This window comes from Larimichthys crocea, chromosome XII (assembly GCF_000972845.2).
Source record: "Larimichthys crocea isolate SSNF chromosome XII, L_crocea_2.0, whole genome shotgun sequence".
Lineage (NCBI taxonomy): Eukaryota > Metazoa > Chordata > Actinopteri > Sciaenidae > Larimichthys > Larimichthys crocea.
The window spans coordinates 5,175,466-5,192,528 of record NC_040022.1 but is presented as its reverse complement, the minus strand read 5'-3'; the positions used below and the strand labels follow the sequence as shown (position 1 = coordinate 5,192,528).

Here is a 17,063-nt window from a genome sequence, read left to right as displayed (position 1 = left end):
AATTCGTCTGGCAAACTATAAAGAGAATACTGTAATACCACATACATGCTACATACAAGTTGGAGGTTCCTGTCTTGCATAATAATTATTAATAATAATAAAGTCTAAATTAGTGTTATGATGTATTAAACCTACTCAAATAAATTATTTATCGAGGCTTTCATCCTCCTTATGAAGACCGCGAAAAAACTACTAAGTTGTCTTTCAGTTAAGACTGTCAGACAGCCAGCGGGAAAGGTACTCTTTAGTAGTTCTTTTCATTAAGTAAAAGAAGCATACCACAGTGTAGAAATATTCTGTTACAAGTAATGTTACTTAAAAGTACAAAAGTATTAAAATATTGTACTTTAAGTACCAAATGTTAAAATACTCATTATGCAGAATGGCCAGTCTCTGAATAATCCACATTATATTACTGGATTATAATTACTAATGCATTAATGTGTACATCACTTTAATATTGCAGCCTGTATAGTTGGAATAATTTTAATTACTTTATATACTGCTGGGTAGGTTGTGAATTTTGCCCCTGGGGATCAATAAAGTCTTGTAAAAAAATAATAATAATGATGATGTATCATATTTTGCATCCTATTTGATTTGTTGATTATATTTTGTATTATTATCTGACCTACAAAGTAACTAACTAAAGTTAACAAATAAATCTGGTGGAATATAAGCACAAAGTTGCATGAGATGGGAATACTCAAAAGTACCTCAAAGTTGTACTTAAATACAGTACTTCATGCTCAACTTTCAGTTTATCTCTGAAAATAGGTTTTAGCAGATCCACTTAATATAAATTGAAAAAGTGATTTAACTTTGACCTCTTATTTATGCAGCAAATATTAATTATGTTAAGTATTTTGTGCACAGATGTATCGCTACAGGTGTTTATTGTACAAATACTTCATATTGTTCTGGAAGAGTACCATAATATCTGCTGAGTTATTGGCGAAGAGACATAAAAAAGACACAGAGAGATGTTCGTCCTCCCACCAGTAAGTGGCAGTAAATTGTGTTAAAATATCTGAACATAGCAGCAGGCTGGTTATGCTCTTTACACTACAGAAATGAGTCTTATTTGAAATTAAAGCTTATTAAATATTAAGTTAAAATATAACATGTAGCACAACTGTTTCAGCCTATTTATTTATGACATGTATACATACCACCGCATCTGTTTTTATTTTGGTTTATAGTCATGTCGCTGTAATGTTCTTTATTTATAGATGGACAATGTTTACTGTTTTCATATCTCGTACGGTTATATGTTCAAAGCTTGTTGTGAAGTAGTTTCAAAGTAAAAATAAACACAGTGGCGGATGTTACATGGAGAGGAAGGGCTTCTGCTCACATGTGATTAGTGGGTGTGTGTTGTCTTTCCCCTCATTCAGTGCGACGTTTTATTAAAGTTGTAAGATGGCGACGGTGCATCTGAGGATCGGAGACATAGTGTGGTGAGATAACCTTACAGCGTTTGTCTGACGCCTCCGTTTCTTGCTAAATGGCTTTGTTTTGCAACAAAAAAAAAAAAGTAGTTAGCCTGACGTTAATGTTGTCGTGTCGGTGTTTAGCAGACCTGGTCGCTGGACGTGTCCGCGCAGTCTGCTGCTTGATGGTGAACCCAAACAAATTGTTAGCCGAGCTGACTCAGCCAGCAGCCGTCGTTAGCTTTACAGCTAGCGGACGAGCTACGGCAAAATGCGCTGAGCGCAAAACTAGAAAGCGTTAGTTTCCCCTCAGATACAAACTTATCTCCTATAGTTTAAACTCTTGCGCCGACGTGTTTACAGCTACATGTTTGAATTTGTCTAATGTTGTGGTCCGTGACGAGCTTTTCGAGTACGGTAGCTCGAGCGGATATCGAACGTTACTGTAGTTAACAGTTAGCCTCGCGCATTCTCTGCTTCCGTGTTAACGGCTGTTTGTCTGCAAACAACACTGCTCTAATATGTCGACTTGTTTCCACTAAAGTCTAAATTTAGGTTAAATAACTCATTTAAACCAGATATGCGACATGGCTGGTGGTGTAGGCGGAGAATAACGTCACACCGGTCCCCTTATTTAGCCTTTTTTGTGTTTGTTATGATTCTATTATCGAGAATGGAAAAACATTACAAAATGACAACGAGTGCTTTGAGAGGGAGACTTTTGCTACACTTTTGTTACTTAAGGTCCGAACGGGCAACGCATTTCAGTGAGGTTACACAACAGCGGTTCAAGCGGCGAGCATTTGTTTCCTCTTGTTCTTTTTTTAGTTGCCTAAATCTGCTTTGAATATGTTAAGTAACATGGCAGCTGTTAGGTTCATGGCAACTGCTCGATTACAATCGTAAGTGTGAGGCACAGCCCTCACCTGTCTGAGTTTGATGTTGGAAATCATGTAATGTGGCAAGAGGAAATGGTTCAACCATTTATGAGGACAGCCATCCAAGAGAAACCAGAGGCACAAGCAGAAAAACGCCTTGAGATAATCATTTAGGGCAGCCTCGACAAAATGAAACAACACATGCCTTACTAGATTAGGTATCTGTGCCCTTCCATGGCCAGTTTGTCTACTCTCTTCTTTTCATAGTAGTGACACAGGCACAACACAATATGTAGCTTTCTAACTAAAGAAGCCAAAGTTCTCTGATGCTGTCTCAAAAGTCCAATGTGTCTGTGATTTAGGAGGCTCTGTTGACAGCGTACGGCAGAAATTGAATGTAATCTTAACTGTGTGCTTTGGGGCCCCTGTGGTTTCACGCTAGGAAGGAGAGAGAGTGGTGAAACGAGGATCTTGCAATCCGCAGCTACGCCGCTAGATGCGACTAAGTCCCACACGCTGGTCATAAAAGACGTTTGAGCGACGTGAAACTGAACATTTCTTGTATTTAAAACTGACACTGTTTGACCAAAGAGGAAGTAAACAAGAAAAGGACACTTGCTGCCAGCTTTCTGTGCTTGACAGCTTTTAATACTCAGTGCTACGGACATATTTTGCTCTATAATAGTCTATAAACACATATTGAGGTCTGATATACAGCCATAGTGTTTTTAAACATGTACCATGTTTTTCTTTCAGGGGGAAGCTTGGGCGTTACCCACCATGGCCAGGAAAGGTAAGGAGTGAAACATAACAACAGAGTCTAACATTTGCATCACAGACCTTGTGCTAATGTTGGACCACAATATTTATTTACGTTTCAGATAGTAAGCCCTCCCAAGGACCTGAAAAAGCCCAGGGGCAAAAAATGCCATTTTGTGAAATTCTTTGGAACTGAAGACCAGTAAGTCTGAATACGAAAACACACACACTTCTGTTCTGACTGATATTCCGTCAAATGTTTTAAGAGCTCTGTTTCTGTGTGCCTGTCTATAGTGCCTGGATCAAAGTAGAACAGCTGAAGCCGTACCACGCCCACAAAGAGGAGATGATCAAGATAAATAAAGGGAAGCGCTTCCAGCAAGCGGTCGATGCAGTGGAAGACTTTCTAAAGAAAGCAAAGGGGAAAGAACAGGTGAGGGGGGGTTGTCGTCCTGTAACGCATAACTCCAGCACTATGTGATGTATAGTGTGTGTTTATCCCACATCAATCAAATACGCACTCTCTCCCTTGTTTTGGTGTAGTTGACAATTCACATACACAGAATAGAGGTGTGACTCTTCACTGGCCTCCTGATTCGATCTGAGTGCGATTCACCTGTCATAATTTCAAATGCACATAAAATTCTCGATGCATCTCAATGGAAAAAAAGTAGCCATGTAAACCGGTACATAACTCCACATGGCTTCTTTTTCATCAGTTAACACAAGCCATCAAGATAAATCTCAACTTTCAAAATAAAATTCAGTCTGTACGCTGCATCTTTTTACACCAGTATCCGTGTGAGCCACCTTACCTGTGCCACAGATCGGGTGGTTGTCTTCCTTCTCTTGTGTTCTCCTCTTCAGAATAACTGCTCGCTGTCCTCTTTATGGTAAACAACATAACAGTGTAGCTTCCCGTTATTGTTCTGAGGCCAGAAACTCAGTAATTGGTAATATTAACATCACTACGTAGCCCAATAAAACACTTTTAGTAGACAGATGTCTAAAAGTCTTAACTAAGCTAAATTGAACTCACTAAATATGAATACTTAAATATGACTTGTCATAATTCAAGTTTTTCATAAGTTTCATCGGCAACAACAGGATTGTGTTTGTTTCCACCACTGAAACTGACTGAATCAAATTAGTGAAGTGAAAGTTTCCTCAGCACGTCCTGGTCTTCCCAGCCCCCCCTTCATAAAACACTTCAAGGTGTTACGTTCAGTCTCAAATGTTTAGCAAATGTTTATTCAGGTGGACACATGGTCTCTCTGGAGGCCATCTGCAACCAACATTTGAGTGCAACCAACATTTGGAAAATCAGTTATCCCTTCTACAGGTAACCAGCTCAGACAAGGATATTTTGGAGCCGTCCTACATTCAAACACTTGTTAGACTGCTGAGATTCGTCTTGCAAGAATCGCAGCACAAAATTATGATTTTATAATAATGTTTTAACAGAACTCAGAAGGAAAAGCAGACTCAAAAGGAAAGAAAACGCCCAACAAGCCACTGAAAATACTGGAGGAGGATGATGAGGATCTCAGTGCCCTGAAGGACCCCTCTGAGAAGGTTAGTAGAACACCGACATGTTAAAAACATCGTCCCGTCAAGCATTAGTAGAATCATTTTTTACTCGGTGAAGCAATGAGATGAGAAATGCTTAAGACAGACAGTTAACATGTTCTAAACCCCTCCCTCCGTGACCTCCAATTCTCTGTCCCTTCAAAACAAACAGAGCATTTTCGACTGCAGGAATTTAATGAAATGTAACATCATTTGCAGCCATTGTCAGGTTCTGCTTTTGTTTTCACTGCCCTCCACCCGTTTTGAGGGTTCCTCTAACTAAACTCGAGCACTATTCAGATCATAATACTAAATCCAGGTTCTAGGTACTGTCAGGGGTTGCCTGCAGTGCTGTTGATTTTATTATTGGACAAGCTGATGTGACATCACATTACAACAGACAAAACAAAAGGACCCACCATTTCACTACGGCACCTGTCTTGACCAGGACTATCAGTACTACCAGGTCCTCAATCAAGAAGATTTTTTTTGGCATCTGGCAGAAGTGGGATGCAACACACAACCAAAAAGATAAAACAAGGTCATAAATAAATAGGTGCAATGGAGCAAAGCAAAAGAAAAAAAACTACAAAGAGTTGTTTGGCATGTGCCAGTTTTGGCCACTAACTTGCATCGTTATCAGCATGTAAACTTGTACCTTTTATAAACGACAAAGAAACAAAACGGCGACATCACCGTCACTTGTTTCGTTCTGTCCTATAACCAATTACTTCACTCCTCTACCACGAGACAAACCACAACAAAAAAGTTACTGTCCCATAGTTACTAGCTTGTGATTTTATAAACAAGGTATTTGCATTTTTCCCAAAGTTTCCCCCAAAAGCCTTAGAAGGTATTTAAAAGTCTCAGCTTTAATTTAGTTTAATTTGATTCTAACTAAGGTTACCTGCTGTGGGAAGTAATGTTCTAAAATGTTTGTATGAAATTTCTGGCTCAGATGTTACACACCTTTAAACTAGAAGTCATATTGGCCGTGAATGCTGTGTGGGATCTAAAAGATCTGACTTGCTAAACCCTGCAGAAAATCTTGGTAAAATGCAGTGAAAACTCAAGAAGAACTTTGTACCAAAACCTTACTTTGTTATTAACAGTTGAGACTGGGTTAAGGTCCTGCTGTGGAAAAGGACTGAAACATTTTCCAGTCAGTTTATGCGCTCATGTCACCCTGGGTGATGCCTTCAGTAACAGGTTGCACTAAAGAGCAGCAGAGGCTGTGGAGCTAATGTTAATGTCACACATCGGACATCAAATCATTATTTTAAGGGTTACAATAAAGATAATTTTCCTCCTCTTGTGGTATCTATCCATGGAGATTAGTTGTCGAGGTTTGAGATGTCTGTCTGAGTTTTCTTCCTCCATCCCGATACAGTGGAGGTGAATGGAGTAATATATTTGGTCCTCCACCCTGCGTATACAACAGCGGATGTTCCCCTCTCCTGCAGACTTGGACCTATACAAATTCACCCTTTGATTTAGGTGAAATGTGTCTCTCTCCTCCTTAAGGACTTAACTGACTCTGACCCCGAGCCGTCCACTATTGAAAGGCTGGGGGCTGGACCTGCCTCTGGATTCAAATGGGAAAGCAGTGTAGGTGAACTCTCACCCCCCCCTTTCCCACCAAGCCTGCCTTGCCTTGCTGTTCTTCTACCTTACCTTTTTAATCTTTGGCTTCAGTCACCAACAACTGCAGACCTTTCCCTTCTGACCTGTTTGGTGCTCACCTTTGGCTCCTGAAACTGTTTGCTTGGTGTGTGCTGTTGAGATGGTCAACAACTCTGTATGTGGAGGCTCAAACAGGAGGTTTGGTTCCGGTGACCCAGCTTCCTGCTTTCTATGAACATCTCAACCCGACCAGTGTTGATGACCACTGAATATAATGCTCTTAAACCAGTGTGACCACCAGGTGTGTGTGTGTGTAAAACAACCCACATAAAAGTTGAGTCATGAACTGTTCGTCTGTGTCAGTGGAAACATTTTCATAAACATTGAGTTTCCTCCAACAGTTTTGAATTCCAACAACTGCAAAAAAAATAGTCCTTTGTACTGAACATTGTTAATGTCTTAGTACAACTCAGTCATCCAGCAGAGAGGTCAGACCAGCTGCTGCTGCTGCCCTCAGACTTCTTTACGGTCTGGTGAGTTGTAAATTAAATTGGCTCATTTCCTTATTTCAGCTGTCATTCTATGCAAAACGCTGACATTTCCTTTTAACTACAATACTGCAGCATATTGAATAAAATCTACGCCTGCTGTAGCTGTGACGGTGTCATGGTTTTGCTGCATTTAGAAACCTAAACAACTTTTTTTAGTTTGCAGGCCAAAATGAACTGTGAGGGCTTACTCATTGTGTTGTACATAATTCATCAGTTTCCACTCACATGGAGGGACTCAGATGGTGACTGGCTTTGCGGGCTGAGCTGATCATATTAATAGAGGTGCACTGGAACATTGACGCAAATAAACTGCAGAGACATTGTTTTGCTTACAGATGATGTTTCATATAATGACCTCATATTGATTTCCACATATTGGCTACATGGCGAGCAGTGTAGGACAGAGGTCATTCTAAAGCATGTCAGTTGTGAAGATATTGACGCACCTCTAGCTCCTTTGAAACGTTCTTCTTGCTCTGTATTGGTGTGAGTCTCAGAGTCGTGGATAACGTGCTGTTGTGTTTGTTTTTTTCTTCCACTTGACTGATTTGTGCAGCAGTTGAACGCGTACAGGGTTTTCATTGGTTATGGACTTTCTGCCATATTGTAAAGTATTGAGGGATAAACTTGTAAATTGTATCTGGGGGAGTTAAGAACAGCCTTTCATCACTAATGCACAATCCATGTTTGGAATCACTCCCAAATTTCTTACCAGATACTCCTGGCGTTTTGTACAAGCACCATGACCAAAGCCCTGACATGTCAGCTCTGTAGACTCGAGGCGTTCTGCACATTCTATCCTCTGTCGGGTCAGTACATACTGAACTCTTCTTCTTCTGTTGCAGCCTGTGAAGGACGACCCACATTTCCATCACTTCCTGCTCAGCCAGTCTGAAAAGGTAAGAGGAAATATGTCACATGTATATTTGCACCTTATCATTTTTTGCCCTTGCTGTCCGTCGTGTTTGTCATGGCATGACCCTGATCCCGCCACCACCACCCCCCAAAGGAGGTCTGTAGCAGTTTAACTGAAACAGTCTGTGGCTAAACTGATAAGTCCTCTGTCGGCCTGTGAGGGGTTTCCTAAATGACGCTTGAAACTAAAGCACTTCTATGACCAGGTCCATGTGTTTTAGGACCAATGAAAACAGATGACATTGCTGTTATGAAATATACAGAAAAGCTGTGTGTATGATGCACCAGTCAAACACAGTATCGCCACAATATTGTAACTGATACTGATCAGAGACTTAATGTCTGTTGAAGCAACCAAACTCTAAAGCTTTTGCCAAGCAGTGTGCATTGCGGGGATAGATTAACAACCTCTTGCTGTCTTGCTGATTTGTAGCTAATCATTTGGCATGGCAACATTTTGGAGGATCAAAGAAAAAGAAAAGGCAATTTACAGACAGAAGAAAATGAACAGAGCTGGAAAGTCAGCATAAAAAAAAACAACTGACTGCCAAGTAGTCCAGTGTAATAACAAATAAGGAGCAGTCAGCTTTGAGAGAAATAACTGAGGCCATAACAGTACAGATAAGAGCACTGTCTTTTTTTTCACTTGACTTCATCATCGCTCGGACTCTTAGCAATAAGAAGGCTTTTTTGCGTTTTTTACTACATAATTCTGTTGTTACATAGTTGAACTTTAGATTCAGTGAATCCGACGTGAATTTGGCATTATGTTGCAAAGTGTGTGTAGAGTATATTGGTCACCTCCTGTCTGTTTCCTCTCTGCCCACAGCCAGCCTCATCGATGGAACCCATTAGCAAACGCCTGAAGATCATTGAAGAGGTAAAGTAACTACTGAACTCTAAGTATGGATTTACTTTATTAATGACTTGGTATTTTTCAACCTGGACTTATTAACTTATAACACAACATAAACCTTGCAAGCAGTTGCGCATGGTCACAATACGTCCACTAAAAGTTCTCGTTTTTGGCACCAATTGTATCAGATTGTTATTAAGCATCTTCCAACATGGGGGTGGTCGGTGGCGTGGTGGGTTGCACCGTGGTGGGTTGTGTGGAGGCTGCAGTCGGCCCTGGCTCAAATCCCACATCGGACGGCCCCCTACTGTGTGTCATTCCCCCTCTCTCTGCCCCCATGCTTCCTGTCTCTCTGTCCTATCCATTAAAAAAGGCATAAAAAGGCTTCCTGTATTTATTTGAGTCCTCGTTCACATTGACAAAATCATTATTGAAATCACCTAAATATTAATCAAAAATCATTTTTATCATAACATCAAGTTGCACTTTCTGTACTCCGGCACAACAGACTGTTCCCAGCCGGTGCGTTACTGCACTCATGTTTCAGTGAACAACAAATCCCCTCTCCTGAGCCTTCAGAACGAGGTTTCTCCTTCAAAGACTTAGTTCCACACAGCAAATCAGGCAAAAGGTAGGGTCGTGTTGCCGGACACCCCGTCACTCGGTCAAAACTTGTCCTCTTTACCCAATTTGACACAAAAACATAGGAAAAGCGTCCAGGTTGAAAAATACCAAAGTTACCCTTTAAACTTTTCCATACTCATTTGCTTTACATTTTTAAACCGGTGTTTTCAGTAGCACTTTCAAGGACACATTTTGTTTCATAAATGATTCATAGCAAAGCTTTCACTTCAGTATGAAACTGACTGTTTTTATTGTGCAGGACACAGGGTCAACATCTATCCAAGCAGCAGACAGCACAGCCATCAATGGCAGCATCACACCCACAGATAAAAGGTATTCACATCCTCACTGCAGCATTACAGAACAACATGACTTAATACATCTAGCTGAGCAACAGATCACATGGGTAACAGGATTACTCTCACTGATTTTATTACCAGGTTTCCTGGATTTTAGCTCAGACCACACACACAAACTCGCATACGAATGCCAATATTGCATTTTAGCGTTGGCTTGTTCATGTTTTGATTTGTTTGTTCTTTTCGGACTTTGCTCTCCAGGATAGGGTTCCTGGGTCTAGGGCTGATGGGTAGCGGCATAGTTTCCAACTTGCTGAAAATGGGTCATGTTGTCACAGTGTGGAACCGCACAGCAGAAAAGGTACTTGAAAGCAACGCACACTCACTGTCACACGGCCAAATGTATCGTCCAAGATTAAACATCGACATTTATTACTGACACCGTGTCTGATAAATGAGCTCATTATCTCATAAGTGAATTGTCCTGATTGACTGTTACCAGTCATTAAAAACTAACTGCTGTCCGCTGTGTTTTAGTGTGACCTGTTCATCCAGGAGGGTGCCAGGTTAGGCCGGACCCCTGCAGAGGTGGCTTCCATGTGTGATATCACTTTCTCCTGCGTCTCAGACCCAAAAGCCGCCAGAGATGTGAGTATCATCTCAGCTACAGTAAATGGCTTCCTGTGAAAGCAATCATGAGTAATGAATCACTGGCTTATGGGTTAAAAATGTGTGTTTGTTGCTCTCCAGTTGGTGTTGGGACCCAGTGGAGTGCTGCAGGGAATCAGGCCAGGCAAATGCTACGTGGAGATGTCCACTGTAGACCCAGAGACCATCACAGAACTCTCACAGGTGTGCACCAACAAACCTTATCTCGAGTATACAGTATAAAACCAGGCTTTTCTTCTCACTCTGAATTGCACACAGTAGTAGCAGTTATCACTGAAGTAGTGTTCCTGTATTCAGTTGTTATTCAATGTTTGAATTTCAGGTGATCACGTCGCGGGGCGGCCGTTTCCTCGAGGCTCCAGTGGCAGGAAGCCAGCAACTCTCCAACGATGGGATGCTGGTCATCTTGGCTGCTGGTGACAGAACAGTCTATGAGGACTGCAGCAGCTGCTTCCAGGCCATGGGCAAGACCTCCTTTTTCCTGGGTATGGAGAGTGGACTCATACATACATACTCGTCCTGTTGGAAACACTGTTTGATAATGCTCAAACTGCCCGATGGCTTCAAATTGCCACGTTTTTATCAGGGGTTTTTTAGTACGTTTCTGCACTGTGGCTACCTGCACAAAGCCAGCAGAAATGTCAGCATGGACACACACAGGATAATTGTTCTCTCATTGTGGAGACTGTTACATATTCCTGTAACGCAGTGTGCGTGTCTATGCTTTTCAGGTGAAGCAGGGAACGCAGCGAGGATGATGCTGATCCTCAACATGGTCCAGGGCAGCTTCATGGCCACCATTGCAGAGGGGTTAACCTTGGCCCAGGCCACTGGCCAATCACAGCAGACCTTTCTGGACATCCTATGCCAGGGTCAGATGGCGAGCACCTTTGTGGACCAGAAATGTCAAAGTAAGTCAACACAAAGAAGTCGTGTGTTTATTGACTTAGCTGCACCTTCATTACTTGGCATCCTATCAGTATTTATTAGTTGTTTTGGCAAAGGAAATTAAAAAAATAAAGAAATTCTTGTCACTAGATAGGCTTGTACTAACTTTTGTTACTGCCTCTTGCAGATATTTTACAGGGCAACTTTAAACCAGACTACTATTTGAAACATATTCAGAAGGACCTGAGGCTAGCCATCTCCATGGGAGACATGGCCAACCATCCAACCCCAATGGCTGCAGCTGCCAATGAGGTACATTTATCTTAGCTTACCCATTCTCAGTACTGACGGATTATTTAATTAAAATGAACAGGATACATTTGTGAGTGTGAGACTGACTTGATGTAATGAGCAGTCTAGATGTGGGATGTTTTAGTTTAATGTTCAACTAGTTGTGTTTGTGTCCATTAAGCTAACTTACATGCAAAGTAGAACTCAGACTTTTCCTCTGTCACCGCCACCACCAGGTCAAAGCTTTGTCTGGATCAGCTTCCATGAAATCTGGTGTGGATACTATAAATAGACCTTTTTGCACAGCAGATATTTTGAATAATCACACAAGTGCAGGTAACACAAAGCATATAGCATAATGCTGCCGCTGTAGAGTAGGACAGCTGCTTTTTACAAGTCACCATACAGCCATGTCTTTGTTGGCAGTGGTGCCATTTACGGTGTAGAATCCAAAATACTTCCATGTACTGCTTCTCCGATGTGCCGGTGTTGCAATGGTCTGACTAGCACAGTTTTGCCCGCTTGAGTCCTCCATTTCTTTTTTATTAGCTTAGTTTAGTGATGAGTCAATAGACTGTTCGATAGGTCAAGCTAAAGGTAAGCTTCAAACAAGTTGTTGCGCTTCAAACAGGTCATTAGAGTTTGAGGTTTTTGCCACTAGGGACTAGAAACTAAATTAGTTCAAGCTAACTCAGCACCTCGTCCATGTTTGCCTGTCTTGATAAATTCAGTATAATACACTCTACAGTAGTAATTCCAACAGAATCAAGTCATATAAAACTGACAAGAGAAAATCAGAATCAGTTGTTTTTGTTTTTTAATGAAGATTCACCATCATGGAAGCCGCTAGTCAGTAATGCTGAATCCTTTCTAACAGAGCACAGAACACATGCTGATCTAACAATAGTAGACAAGCATGTGCAGTACAACTGAACCATTTGTTGTGTTTTTGCTGTTCCTGTGCAGGTTTACAAGAGGGCTAAGGCACTGGACCAGTCAGACAATGACATTTCTGCAGTCTACAGAGCCTACATTCACTAGAGCGAGGTGTGACCTATCCTCTGGACCACACAGTCTTTAATCCCTTATTATTTCTCCCTCGTCATGTAATGATTTGTTTTTTATTTCATTTTAAACTCTAGTCATTTTACTTTGTTTTGCCCCAGCGTCAGCCATGTTACCTGCCCACAAGTCACAGGATAGTAATTCCTTTGTTAGAAGCAACCTTGAGCATTGCACTGACTGTACTGGGTGGGTGGGGGTGGGGGGAATACGCTGTAAGAGTGCTCCAAATGAGGTTGTACCACTGTACTGCTGGAGTTTGCTGTGGGGGCAGTTAGTCTGGTTTCTGACAACACCAACAAAAAAAAAAGAAAACAGAAGTAATGCAGGGTGTTTGGCAAGGATGTGGGGTCCAGTGCCACTGTGAAGAGCGGGTTGTCCAGCTCCAGCCAGAGAAATTGCTGTCAGGTTTTGTGGTTGCATAAACCCTAAAGATTTTTTTGTTTTGTTTTTGTTCATGTGCAAATGAGTTTATTTAATTGAGTGTGATTTTTGCTTTTCTTTTTAAATGTCCAGAATTCCATGAGAGAAGACACCAAGAACATGCCACTGCATTGCCTTAATATTGTAACCCCTCGAGTCTTTGGATAATAGATGTATTTATTTATGTTTCTTTCTAGGTCTTCTCAGTGCAGTTTGGCCATGGCTTGTTTCTGTATTTGACAAGATGATTTATGCTTTTACGTTGTTAATGATCTTTCTTGAACAGGTTAAGGACAGAGCAACAGATGTGTTGAGGCCTTAAAATGCAGTAATAATCGGTATTTCTCACCAAGACTTGAGATTACCACGTTTGAAACCCTTCAATCTTGTGTTTGGAAGAGTTCTCATTTCCACTGTTTTGTTTTTAAAAAATATATATCTCTGAACCTTAATCCACTTTTTGAGTTGCATTTTAACTGGAGGTCATATTAAGCCCCAACGTCAATCAGATTTCGGGCTGGGTTTTGAAGGTCAATTTTAGACAATTGTGGGGAGAGTACATGATTAATATTAGTAACAGTTTTAAGTGGGTTAGAGGTTAGAAGGTTCCCTTGGTTTAAAGCAAGAATGATGAATGAATGAATGGCTGAACCTTCAGCTACACAGGCAGTAGCTGATTTTAGTTGGAATATCATTATACATCAGTCTGACCCTGAAAACACACAGCTCACTGCAGATAAACTGCATGTTACGTTTCCATATCTCCCCAAACAGGCCTCAAACCAAACATTAACATGGCTTCTGTTTTCTTGTTTATTTATTCTGACATTGGCCTCAAACAGATTTCAGGTCAGAAAACGGGAGGTGCAGCAGGTGGCCCCATGATAGGAGGTGGTGGTCTTGTTTATGTAGTAGAGGTCTTCACAAGTCTACTTAGTTTTTGGTGAACGAGACCTGATTCGGGTCTAGAACTTGACAGATAATAGCAAATGTTTTCAAGCTTGTGACAGATTTATCATATGTTTGCTGATAATCAACAAGAACTATCAGTACAGACATCCCAAAGATGTCTCTGAGGTCATTTAGAAACTTATTTTTCTTTGACTAAAATATCCAGTTAACTACATATCTTTGTCACAATGCTTCAATAAACGTATTGTTCTCAAAAAAATCTGCATTTTGTTAAAGAATTGCATTTCTTACCTCTCAAATGTTTGTCTATCTGCCTCAAAGATTCAGTACTGGTCGGCTCTACTCGAGTCTAAATTATTTTCAGTCTCATCAGGTCAGGTGGGTCCCGTTCTGTTACTGCAGGACTCTGGTCTGTGTCAATATATCTAATACCCAAGTGGATCCAATGGGACTGTTATAGTTCTGATATGTGATGATTGGAAAATGAACTGTGAAGTGCGGGAAAAATGGCATGTATTAATGCTCTTTTTTTTTTTCTTTTTTTCTTCTCGAACCCCCAATTCTGGATCAGTTCTAATTATCCTTGAGCATGGGGTGTCTTTTTTTAAGAATTAATTAATGCATGCTATGTTTGGATAGTTTTATTTCTAGTTGCATTTTGGATTTGGTCCAGACTTTTGGATCATTGAAGACCTCTACTACGTAGCCTAAACAATCCCATACACAAGTATGCAGGTGCAATTGACAAAACCCAACATATTCCAAAAAAACATGGCAATAGTTGTACGTACTCAAACAGAAGTGTTCTGGACCAGAGAGGGTGAAACTGTTTTTATGTGTCTGAGTTCTGATAGAAGCACAAATCAAATGAGACGACTTTATTCTGTTGGGTTAGTGTCCTGCAACTGCAAAAATCTGAGTACGTTTTTAGTTTTATGTTCATTTTCTGACAGATTTCACCAACCGCTTCCATGAAGGACGTGGATGTTTTTTTTGATCCCACGTGGTGTCAGAAAGTGAATGTAGAAATGGGTCAATCAAGATGGAAAATCTATTTCCCTTTTTAAGAAGAAGATGTAGAAAATGCCTCATAAGGAGCTCATCAATGGTCGACCCCACTGTCACTGTCAAGCAAGCTGTAGCAACAAGCATTGCTGTTCTGTCCCCAGGACTCGTACAGTTTGACATTAAAGCAGAGCTCAGTGTGCACCGCCTAAATTGTAATGACCTCATGGTGTTAGTTTGAAGGAGTTTCTCATAAAACAGAAATCATTTTGTTGCATCTGAAGAATCCAGCGTTCCCATTTTGAAAGATTTTCTGTTTGCCAAACAAATTTCCTTCAAAAGTTTTAATTTTGGTTCCCCTTACAGACTCTAGTGTAAAGAACTGTTTTTAGAAGACAGATGTAAATAGCACATTAGGTTGAGTAGGGTTTCTTTTATATCTTCAATAACTTGGATTAATGAAAACAACTACTTTTGGTTTTGACTCTACAGAGTGACTGTCTAACATCTTTGTGTCTTAATACTGTAGATTGTTCAGTTGTTCAAGTGTAAATGGTTTAATAATATGTGGCTTATATAATCTGGCTTATTATTGCATTGAAATGACAATGAGTTGGATCCCGTCAATGGAAGGAGGGTGTAACTTGTTTTGGGGGATATTTATGATTTTGTGTACATGTGGAAATATCAAGACTTTTGTGCTGTTTAATAAATCCTCTCCTGATTACTGATCAAGTGTTATCTTCTGTGTTAATGTTATTAGAGCGCTAATATTTGCCACTGGATGCCACTCAACAATGTGTCCACTATTAAAATAAGTCACATTTAAAGTTACATTTTTTAAATTAAGGAATTTGTAATCAAAATTACTCAAACAGGAGGAGATAGTGTGATTGTTGGGGACTATTTTCAGTGGTGGATTAATCCACAATTGTGCCCTAGTGAGTAATTGTGGCAGCAGAATGATGTGAAACTACAGTGTGTACTCATGGTAATGAGGGAACATATTCAGTGCAACAGTGTGGATGACTGATGTGTTTTGAATAGTTTTTGAACAGTAGAGCTTAGTTGCACAGAGGAAGAAGTCATTTGTTAGTATTTTTGAATGGACTGTTCAGTAAAAAATACATCAGTGACTCAATATGACGTATTTGATGTTCACATGTGGACACTGGTAGATCTAGTCCCTTCAGTGAGACAAGCCTCCGTTTTGCAGCCCAACATGCAACATTTGGAGACAAAAGACATTTGGAGTTCTATTGATTGAAGATATGCTGTAAAAACTCAACTGAAGCAGGTCACTGCGTGTTCAGTCGTCTATTTCATCTCGTGTTTTGACTGATGTCGATTAGGATTATTTTCTCAGATCACGTGTGGAGTTTGGAAGATGTAGTCCTTAACCAGGAGGCAAAGGTCAAACAAAAGATGCTATGCTCAGGTGCATTAGGGGAGCATTTTTGGACATTGACCCACTCCCGGTGAACAGGGTCATTGTAAGGGAATATTCTATTATTAACTTTACATGCAAACTGTGACAGTACTCTTAGTTCTTATTTCTAAAATGGGAGTCGTGTTCACATTAGGGTGACACTAATATAAAATTGTCCCATGTATTGTACACAACATGATGGAGTTTAAGAGTGATAGCATCTTTTAGTCCTGTGTTTTCAGAGCCTATCTTTGCGTATATATAATAAGAACTTTATTTATATAGCACCTTTAAAAAACAGAGTTTACAAAGCAGCGAATCCAACAGAAGGCCACACAGGTTAAGATCAAGAAAAGCAAAAACATAAAACATAATAGATTCAACGCCCATGAACAGAAGAAAAGAAAAATTAAAAGACAGCTATTCATTGGTGGTCTAGAAGCTTCGAAATAGAAAAAAAAGAGTAGTAGTAACATGGGGGCATGAAAAGGAAATAAAAAAATGTAGGTCTGGTTAAGAGTAAAGGGATAAGAAGAGGAGCAAGGAAATTATAAAAAGGGACAATAAATAAAAATAAAAGATTAGATAAAAATAGATGACCTCACAGTCTGTGTCACCTTTATTGCAAGCCACTTTATTTCTGCAAACAAACATGATTGATGATTGATTGATGACCCATTTTGTTATTCCCGGAGCTCAATGAGGACCTAATAACTAATAAATAATGCTCTATAGTATTGTAAAGCCTCCCTCAGTAATGTCAGTGTGTTTAACCACCGCACATCTGTGTGTTTACACGTTGATTCACTGATCTGGGCAGGCATGACAGTGGGAGTATTAGAAAGAGGAGGGCTTCTCTCCCAAAGGCTGATGGAAA

At 40.3% G+C, this 17,063-nt stretch overlaps 1 protein-coding gene across 2 annotated transcripts; it reads left to right on the top strand.

Moving 5' to 3' along the window:
* Nucleotides 1-1,347: 1,347 nt before the first annotated feature.
* Nucleotides 1,348-15,488, top strand: glyr1 (glyoxylate reductase 1 homolog (Arabidopsis)). Of its 2 annotated transcripts, XM_010741207.3 has the most exons (16): nucleotides 1,348-1,460; nucleotides 3,068-3,104; nucleotides 3,193-3,272; nucleotides 3,365-3,503; nucleotides 4,535-4,645; nucleotides 6,164-6,247; nucleotides 7,659-7,712; nucleotides 8,558-8,608; nucleotides 9,468-9,541; nucleotides 9,769-9,868; nucleotides 10,045-10,155; nucleotides 10,258-10,359; nucleotides 10,499-10,661; nucleotides 10,908-11,087; nucleotides 11,252-11,376; nucleotides 12,322-15,488. In XM_010741207.3, exons 1-16 carry the CDS (start codon nucleotides 1,423-1,425, stop codon nucleotides 12,394-12,396), a joined length of 1,524 nt encoding a protein of 507 aa, XP_010739509.3. In that variant the 5' UTR covers nucleotides 1,348-1,422; the 3' UTR covers nucleotides 12,397-15,488. The 2 variants fall into 2 exon arrangements, with proteins under 2 accessions (XP_010739509.3, XP_019123792.2); XM_019268247.2 differs by lacking the exon at nucleotides 6,164-6,247 and having other exon boundaries at nucleotides 12,322-12,458.
* The last annotated feature ends 1,575 nt before the right edge of the window (nucleotides 15,489-17,063 follow it).

Excerpts from the sequence above, each read along its gene's own strand:
- glyr1 (XM_010741207.3), top strand. The coding sequence starts at position 1,423 with ATGGCGACGGTGCATCTGAGGATCGGAGACATAGTGTG. Across the intron at positions 7,713-8,557 it reads TGCTCAGCCAGTCTGAAAAG|CCAGCCTCATCGATGGAACC; the intron begins GTAAGAGGAAAT and ends CTCTGCCCACAG. Across the intron at positions 8,609-9,467 it reads GCCTGAAGATCATTGAAGAG|GACACAGGGTCAACATCTAT; the intron begins GTAAAGTAACTA and ends TTTATTGTGCAG.